Source organism: Nicotiana sylvestris, chromosome 6, assembly GCF_000393655.2.
Source record: "Nicotiana sylvestris chromosome 6, ASM39365v2, whole genome shotgun sequence".
Classification (NCBI taxonomy): Eukaryota; Viridiplantae; Streptophyta; class Magnoliopsida; order Solanales; family Solanaceae; genus Nicotiana; species Nicotiana sylvestris.
In genome coordinates, this window is record NC_091062.1 from 180,248,329 (window position 1) to 180,258,667 (window position 10,339).

General features: G+C 37.8%; 1 protein-coding gene across 1 annotated transcript; it reads left to right on the top strand.

Annotated features, from left to right (window-relative positions):
- The first annotated feature begins 1,780 nt into the window (after nucleotides 1–1,780).
- On the top strand, nucleotides 1,781–3,054 carry LOC104225770 (uncharacterized). Its single transcript, XM_009777634.2, has one exon. It carries the CDS (start codon nucleotides 1,878–1,880, stop codon nucleotides 2,613–2,615), a length of 738 nt encoding a protein of 245 aa, XP_009775936.1. The 5' UTR covers nucleotides 1,781–1,877; the 3' UTR covers nucleotides 2,616–3,054.
- Nucleotides 3,055–10,339: the final 7,285 nt, after the last annotated feature.

Here is a 10,339-nt window from a genome sequence, read left to right on the forward strand (position 1 = left end):
GCAAAATATGACATGCTGGCCTAGTTGATTACTGACTGTCACCATGCATCATGAGATCTTCAGAGCCGCTTTCTAGTTAAAATCCTTTCGTCTTAGACGAATAAAAGGGGATGGGAGCTATCTAGAGCTGGGGATAAAAAGTGGGGAAACGGTTCTTCTGCATGTCATTTGGAGTGCTGCTGCTGTTGTTTTGTCACTTCTGTGCAAGCAATGTGTTCCTGCACGATATCTCTCATATTTTTGTTCTGTTGAACCTCTTCTTCACCTTTCATCTTGTTTGGTCTAGTTTGACATACGAGACAACTTTGTTATTGAGTAGTATATACTGAGAAATGGAAGTACCCTTAGAAGATTTACGTAGATGGAACCCCTTGAAGTCTAATGCTTAAAAATCATGTTGAGTTTGGAATTAGAACTCATTTAAAAGGGGAAAAATAAGAAAGAAATGACATTAGATTCTTGGCCTGTTGCACATATCAAAAACTTTGCAGTGATATTTCCCATTTCAATTAACTGCCAAATTATAATAGCCACAGCCCACAACTTAGCAGCTTAGACTTTTTTCTCTTTGGTGATAAGTGATAACTTATGTTGCTTAACTAGAAGGGTAGAGAATGCTTTAAGTTTTGCATTTGGGATGCAGGAAACTGCGTTGTTGCGTACGTCCTCTTAATATTTGTCCTCCGAGGAGACAATTTGAACATCAGGCGGTGACTAAGTTGTATATGGCTGCTGCCTGTGCTAAAAGCTCAAAAGAGAATTATAGCCTGTTTGGCCAAGCTCTTTTTTAGGCCAAAAGTGCTTTTTTTTGGCCAAAAGCGCTTTTGGAAGCTTTTGGAAGGAAAAAAGTGCTTTTGAGGAGAAGCAAAAGCAATTTTGGAGAAGCAGAAAAAAGCAGTGTTTCTCTAAAAATACTTTTCTGAGAAGCACTTTTGAGAAAAATACACTTAGAAGCAGTTTTCAAAAGTTTGGCCAAACACTAATTACTGCTCAAAAGTGTTTTTCTAATTAATTAGCCAAGCACAAACTACTTCTCACCAAAAGCACTTTTGAGAAAAGCATTTATCAAAATAAGCTGATTTTAGAAGATTGACCAAATGGGCTATTAGTATAACTAAAGGGAAATTGACCTATGTCTCAAGGTGGGACTTAATTTTTTCGATGTTTAAATTTGGCCATATATCCAAGGTATAAACAAGGCCTATAGTTTAGTGATATTGGTACAAGTCTCTCACACAATAAGTGTTAGGTGAACTCACACTACTCATGTTTCCTTTTTCCTTTCCTCGATTCTCTTATGTAGTATAGTAGAATTAAGAAAAAGTTAAACAATCCAAAGCCTTCAAGAATAGTAGCAGAGAAAGAAAACCATCCATTGTTGTGCGGTGGCGAGGAGAAAGCTCCGCTATTGTAGAAAATGGACGCCATTGGTTGTCTCTTTCCTCTGCAGCCACACAAACTCATCCATCCCTTTGACCGTTTTGCCCTAATTAAGCAATTACTGGTCGATTTAGTTATTTTGAATAAATGCATGATCTAATGTTGAATGAAAATTTTAAGCTACAAAATCTAAAGAATAGAGCCGTACATTTTTCCCCCATAATTATTGTGGTTGTTTTTATGACAAATGTGAATGCACGGTCATTTCAGTACTTGCAAGCTTAAATTGAATGGTAAAACTGTCCAACAAAACAGTAACGCCAGGATCAACATAGAAATTCTAGCTAGGTTCCTTTTGGCCCTCCTATATATAGCATAAGAACACTTGTAATTGCACCCAAATTCTTTTTCCATAACTCCACCTGCATTTTGCAGGGGAGGTAATTGTGTTGTCGCCGTTTTTAACCCTCACTAACAGGAAAAAGCTCTTCCGAAGAATGACGGAAGGCGTATTCACCATCACAGCAACTGACAACGACAACAGCAGAGCTCAAGCGTCTATAATTTCCAATTACAATATTGACACCCGCAATGATGTCGTCGAAACCCTGCAGCCTAACGGCGTCATTAATAACGGAGAGAGGCTCACCGATGACGTAATGAGGAAGACGAAGAAGAAGCCAGGTGTATTTGGCTTGTTCAAAGCTGCAATGTTCGTGTTGCGCCATCGTACAAAAGGAAAGCAGAAAGCAGCTCAGGTAGCTGTGTCATCCACCAAGGGAGATTGGAAGAAGCTGGTGGGGTCCATGCGGCCTCTGCATCTCCAGGACAACAATAGCCAGGCGGCGTACGACTACTGTGCCACCACATCTTCACCCTCAGCTTTGTCGTGTAGCGGAACCATGAGCCAGTACGCTTCGGCAAGCGATCTCCAAGCAATGGATGTTCCTGCTGCTGGTGCACCCTCAATTACTGACAGCATGAGCCAGTACGCTTCAGCAAACGATCTCCAAGCACTGGAGGCCTCAACTTCTTCTGGCACCATGAGCCAGTATGCTTCCGCAAACAATCTCCAAGAACTCGATGACGAGGAGGAAGAAGAGGATCCTGACCAGGTCTTCGATGCTATTGGCGCTGACGACATGATCGATGCCAAGGCCGAGGAGTTCATCCTTCAGTTTTACCAACAGATGAGGCGTCAAAACATTGACTCAATGAGCGGCCAATTCAATTAATTATTTAACTTAATAAACACAAAGGGGAAAAAAAAAGAACAAGGTCAAGAATAAGTAAGGCTATACGTACGTGGAATTTTTAGGCATGCACGCCCGCGGTTGGCTCATGATGATCGACGTGCATGCATTTTACATAACATTTATTAGTCCAATTATACATGTTATATGAAAGAGTTAGATCGAAGAATGGACTAATAAACAAAGCATTCATCATAAAATTTCTTATATGTATTCTATTATATGCAGGCTAAATATATGAATTGCTATACAAAGACAAGAGGAACGTAACAAGGCATGACTATTCTATAGCCAGCCATTATTTAACCTCCTTTAATTTCATTTATATATCTTGCTTTACTGGAAAAATTTCTGTCTTAGGGTGTACTTTCAGTTAAGGCGTTATATATTTGATCACTAGTTGTAGACATTTTTGCCTTGTCTTCATGTCCTTGAGCTTTTTCCTCATTAGCTCCCGACGCAAGGTCAGTCGTTTCTTTCTATTTTATCTGCCATAAACCGAATCCACTTGCCTTAGCCCATCGCCAGCTATATTTTTAAAAGTCTTTTTCTGTAATAAGTCACACATGAATCATTGTTAAGAATAACAACTTGGTTCTGTCTATGAAGAACAATTACATTATGATCAGTACTTTAGCGCGCAGTGTTGGAGACAATTTTAATAAATTAAATTGTGTCTTCCGACACTGATTCATAAGAAAAAATACCTTGTGTCTATATAATTTTTCCCGTTATGTACATATATATACTGCATCCACTTGATTGGTACAAAAATCTTAAAACCATCACGTTGTCAAGACCCAAGTTCACTTATCAGTCGAATTATGGCTAAAGAACGATATATATCGCTTGCGTAAAATTCTGCGGCTGGAATAAAATTGGTGGTTGATTATTTCCATGAATCATGTGATCGATGATAATTGATGAGCTATATTAACTTAGACGGAAAAAATGGTAACTCTAAGTGTTGAGAGCTATAGGCCCTGCCTATTTAACTATACTATAGTTAGAAGAGTAGTTAGTAACTATAGTTATTAGTTGTTGAGTTAGTTATAACAGTCTCATGTATAAATAGTAGCTTAGATACTCATATCAATACAACAATGATGAATTCTGTTTTTTGCATAACTATGAAGTAAATGCTTCCTTTCTCTTTCTCTCATTTCTTTCTTTCTCACCTCCATAGGTGAAGCTTCTTGATATGGTATCGGAGCTCGGTTAAACAAGTGTTAGAGTTCAGTTGTGACAAATCTCTTAAGTTTCGTCTATATTTTCCAAATCGGATTGATCATTTGAGCCAGTTCTCAATTCGAATCTCACTCCTCACAAGCTAGGGTTTGGAGATTTGTTCGATTGAGCCTCGATTGACTGTCAACAACTGCATTTCTTCTTAATCTCAGAAATCTCAGAGTTTCTCCTTCAATTTTGCAACTATGTCGGTTAATGAAGAAGTTGCTGATAACAGTTCACCACTCAGACCTTCGCACAATCAGTTGATCATCATCATCCTCTATACATTCACCCATCCGATACACAAGGTTCAGTTCTCATCTCTATTCAGCTACAAGGCTATGAAAATTACTCTATTTGGAGTAGATCATTGAAAATTGTGTTGCATGGCAAAAATAAATTAGTGTAACGACTCAGCCGGTCGTTTTGAGAGTAATAGCCCCGATCCCCTATTTACTGTTTTTTCCGTATCTTTTTCTGCTTATGTGACTTGCCGGGAGGTTCTGTTTTTGATTTTGGAGTGATTTGGAACACTTAGTCCCTAAAACGGAAGCTTAAGTTCTATGATTTTGATCATAGTTGGAACTGTGTGAAGACGACTCCGGAATGGAGTTTTGTCGGTTCCATTAGCTCCATTGGGTGATTTTGGATTTAGGAGCATGCCCGGATTGTATTTTGGAGGTCTGTAGCTGAATTAGGCGTGAAATGGCGAAAGTTGAATTTTTGGGGAGTTTGACCGGAAGTGAACTTTTTGATATCAATGTCGGATTCTGATTTCGGAAGTTGGAATAAGTATGTAATGTCGAATATGACTTGTGTACAAAATTTAAGGTCAATCGGGCATGATTTGATAGGTTTCGGCATCGGTTGTAGAAGTTTGAAGTTTCAAAGTTCATTAAGTTTGAATTGGAGGATGATTCGTGATTTTAGCGATGTGATTTGAGGACTCGACTAAGTTCGTATGGTGTTGTAGGACTTGTTGGTATATTTGGTTGAGGTCCCGGGGGCCTCGAGTGGATTTCGGGTGGTTAATGGACTAAAAAATTAGACTTGTGAAAGTTTCAGAATTTCTGGTGTTTCCAGTTGCTAGTTTCCTTCTTCACATTCGCGATGGGAGTTCCGCGTTTGCGAAGAGGAGCTGAAGGCAGGAGTGGATTTGTGCTTCGCATTTGCGATGAAGGTCCCACGTTCATGTCACGATCCAAACCGATGGGCCACGATGGGACCCCGGTACCTTACTCAACTGAGTACCAACATAACATTTCTTTCTTATTACATCATCATATACACGTGACATACGGGCCTAATAGGCCAACATGATCCTTTATAAACTCAAAACATAGGCCGATAAGTCCGTACAATCTTTCACGTACACGACATATGTCTACAAGCCTTTAAGAGTACATAAATGTCATAAAGGTCGTGACAGAGTCCTGCCATGCAAAACAATACACGTCTAAATTATACTAACCAAACACGCAACTCCGAAGCAAATGGAGCACACCAACATCTTCCGCTGAGTTGATAGCCTACTTGGAAGGCTCTCGACCTGTCTATCTGGACCTGCGGTCATGAAACGCAGCATCCCCAGGCAAAAGGGACGTCAGTACGAATAATGTACTGAGTATATAAGGTACATAAATAAGCACATAACAGACATGGAGAAAATATAGAGTAAATGACTCCACTTGTAAATTTGAAAACTTTGTAAATCATAAAATAATTATAGTATCATGCATATGCGTGTGAATGTCATGTCGTGCATAGGTACATGTCTCATAACATCATCAGCCTCTGAGGGAATCCCATCATATCATCTTGGCCACTGTGGGCAAAATCATCAACGTATACCAGCTGATCAGGTGGTGGTGCGTATATAACGACATAACCTTTCCCATATCCCATATACATACATATATATACATACATATATATGCATATATAATGCCATCTGGTCATGGGTCAATGCACATGAATGCAATGCATGAAAAGTACGTTAATAAAATCTTTCAGAATTTCATAAGACCATTTTGCCTTTTAGTAATATCATAAAGTAAACTCTTTTCTACTTTCGTATTTTTCTGTGACCCATGAACAGATGATAGAATATTATGACACATGGAAATTCAAGAACATAGATATCTCTAATACTTTTTTGAATAGAGTCATTTATGGAATTAGTGCATTTGCTCGTTTCTTCTGTATAACTTGGACCATGCCGAAAAGAAAGAAGGGATGACCTTAACATTCCTGAACTGATTCTCTTTTTGCAAAAACACGTAACGGAGAATCGAAGTAGGGAAAAATCCGTATAATATTCTTGAGAAAGATTGCACCGTGCTCCCTTAGAATTTGTAAAATTCCCCGTTACTAAATATTAAGTAGTCTTGTATAAGATTTGATTGTAGCAAATCACATATACAATTTGTATGAGATTACACACGGTCTTGACAATATACTAGTTCCAATCTTTGTCAAATTTGGCTTAATTTTGTGCTAAAATAATGCTTGTATCTTTTAGTCTTACGGGGGAGTAAGCAAGCATTAGCTTGCTGTGCTAAAATAAATATTTGTATGCAAATCTCCTTCAGAAGACTAAAGAAGGGGTGAATTATTTAATGGACACCTTGCTACATAACACATGAGTCACAAACCACTTAATGGACACCTTGCTATAATAATACATGAGTCATTTAATGTATTGTCATGTGGCTGCCACATTTTTTGCCTTTGTCTTTATCCAAAGACTTCAATTAATCCACCACTAATTATTAATTAATTAGGTAATGTTCTATTATCCAGTAATTAATCCATTACCCGCATAATTAAAAATTATTCCCACTTTCTTAAAATACTAGTCACTTTTTACATACCTTATACACCTTACTATCATGTTCATATGGTACCTTGTATGACATTAGTCCATAAATATTAAGTATTTTAGCTCGAGCCGTATTTTATCCCAAAATATCAAATTTCAATGAAATTCATTTTCTTCGACTTGCTTCCCCTCTCACCTTCACGAATTTATTCATCGCTTACAATCCTTATAATCTCCAAATAATCTTTTCCTTGGACTGATGTCAATTACCTTACGACAAATTCAACGTACAATACTATATGGTGCAACATCGTCGTAACTTAATACTGCGAAGCGTAACATCATCGTAATGTAATACTGCAAGGCATAACATCATCGTAATATAATATTGCAGGACGTAACATCATCGTAATATATTACTGCAGAGGGTAACATCATCGTAATATATTACTGCAGAGGGTAACATCATCGTAATATATTACTGCAGAGCATAACATCGTCATAATATAATACTGTGGGACGTAATATCTCATTTTCGATCTTATGTCAATTTACGTGTGGCATACTTTCATGTACACAAATATGGGGTGTTACATCATCCCCCCCCCTAGAACATTTGTCCTTGAATGTTGACTGATGCACTTATCATTTTCATATTTATGTCTTTCGAATACTTTAGTAGTCTCCTTGTCATATAGGCAACCGTTCTATGAATAAATCCAATGACCAGGGCATTCCCCTCTTTAGGTCTCTTTCTCACACTACGACTCGTGGTCGAAATTCTTCCAATCTTGTAACTGTTGTTACCTTCTATCATGCAACCCCTACGACTCTGACCTTGTATGTGCGCCTATGTGATGCTTCTCCTCCCTTTCCTCTAGCTCTTAGCCCATATCTAGGCCTCACTTTGTAAACATATACAGATCTTGACAAGAGGTCCCTCTGGGCATCTATAGGTACGCTGAAGTTCTTTGCTCGGTACTTTGTTGAACTTACAAATATTGTTGTACCTTATTTCATAGGCCTGATTATCTATCCGCATGACTTTAATGCATCTAAGTAAGTTGTAATATACCATAAATCTTACCACGATTTATCGTTAGTGCGGTCTGCTACCAAACTCCAGGTTACGTTCGTTGCTTATCCCATATGTATAAATCTATGTCATTTAATGCTTTCTCATTACTGTTCCTCTTAAGAATGACGGTCTAATATTACCTCATACTTTGTGAATTTTGTCCATCCATTCTTGATTCACCTTAATGTTGATCTATCATTTACCATTGATAACTTTATCTCTTATGTAACACTGCCGCTAGGGATCACATCTCATCGAGGACATCTGGAGTAATTAGATTGATACACATAGGGGCGATATATACTTTCATTACCGTATTTTATAGTATCCAAGTGTGATTCACCTTGCGTTTTTAATTCTGTACAATCCATGAAATCTTCTTCAAATCATTACTTAGTCGAAGGCCCAAACGTCATCCTTTATCTATCACAAATACACTCCCATTCCACTACCAGGGCAGAATTACATTTTTTTTCTAGATATTATTAGTCTTAGACTCCTTTGAGTTCATTCAGGCTATACTGAACTCTCTATAACTTCGAGAAGTCATCTGCTCTTCTTGTTTTCAGGGCTTAATCACAAGGACTTATCCATTCTCGTTACCTTCTTACTCACCCTTCCTTATCCTTACTCTTGTCATAAACTTTGTCGCTTTACTATAATTTATCTTGGGACCTATACATATCTATTTATTTTATTCGCGGTCTTCCTTCAACTTGCTTGCACCATAGATTTCCTTGGGTTATTCTGGAACATCAAGCGAGATATCACATCATCCCTAACTCTTCTTTACTCTCTTGACTAGATCTCTCGGTACTTAGAAACCATACCTGGAAGGCACGCCATTGACGATGAGGCTATCATTCCTGGATATTGAATCCTAGTGCTTCTAGCCTTTTATCCGAAGCATGGACTATCCACGATCTTCAGCCTTTGAGTATATTGTACATTGTTCACATTTACCTTACTTACCTTAAAATCTCACATCGTATCTTTTATCTCTTTCATGACCTCCCTTCCACATAGGTATAATTCACGTCCATGACTTCAAGCTCTATTATAATACTAGCACCTCTGGTGCCTATACGATCTAGTGGGAGCTCCATACTGAATTCTTGTGAGGCTGGTATTTTTCTAACTGGTTTTATCATAGAGCCGTTATAGAATATGTTTGTTGTACTATCCCTTTGGTACCTCTAATATTCAGAGTGATCCTGTAATGTTCTCAATCATGATTTTTTATAATTTTCTGGGTCCAATAATCAGATTCCTGATTTACTTCATTGATATATCTCTTTAGTTTCCTCCTTCTTCTGATCAGGCTTTATGTAGGCTTAAGCTATATCCCGATCTGCAGTTCATGGTATTAGTTATTACGTTTTGTCTTTCATGGGCGCGAGGAATACCCATGATACAATCCTTTAATAATTCAATCTTTCATTTATGACCTGGCTCAATTCTTTCTTTTAACTTATATCGGAATCTTCTACGACTGTATATGCTGCATTTATAAAACTCTAAACTCTTAAGTGCATTCATAATGTAGCTAACTCTGGATCATGAATCAGATAATTCCTTTTGTTCCGTCTCAGCTTTCTTCAAACGTAAGTAATAACTTTTCCTGGTCTTTCTGCCCCCTTTTTTGCGTGCATAGCTTATCTTAGTGTCCATGCATACTTGTATTCCATACAACTCATATGATCTTGGATATCACTTCAGATTTCTCTTCCCGTTCATTAGCCATAGTAGGTGTCATTTTCTTATGGAGTGCCTACAATGTTGTTGTAAGGCTATTGTTATAAGACCATTTCCCCCTTAGGTCACCCAGCTTAGGTTGAAACCTTCTTCCTTATTTCCTCAACTATTCTTTCGTTGTAGTACTTAGGGAGAACCCTTGACTCTTGTAAAGTTGTGAGCTTATTACGGACCTTTTGATGTTCTTCCTTGCCTATAATTATCCGTAGTTTCTTACCTCCATGGCCTTGTGCTTGTCGGGTTGATTCTGAACTGATATTTTGACTGTCTTCCCAGTGGCTTTCTCTTTTATTTCAGTAACACTCATATGGTACCTTTAACTACCCCAACTCCTATCTGAATATTTCTCAAGGATCATGATGTCATATGTGCGAGACTGAATTCACCATATTGGGTTTTATTATGTTTATCTTGCACGATCTGCTAACTCATTTGTAACCTCCTATTTAGCCATAACAAGGCTCTTTCTGAATCAATTACTGACTACTCGTTGGCCCATTCTCATATCTATATTTCATGTAATCTTTCTTGGGTTATTAACTTTGTCTTAACTTATGTCTCGTATTGACTCCTTATCTATCATTAACATTTCGGGTAGGAACCCTACTTCTTTTCTTTGACGTCGTGTTTGCATAATGTTCTGGAATTGTAGTATATATATAGGCTTTGGATAATTGCAATCTTACCCCTTTTTCACTTTTCATTTTTTTTTGCATTCCACCTTTTTCATTCCATAATTACTAGAACCACATAATTCTGGCTTAATTCCACATCATTCCATATTCCCCCCTTTAGGGGAGTACTAAGAGTTGGAGCTACAAT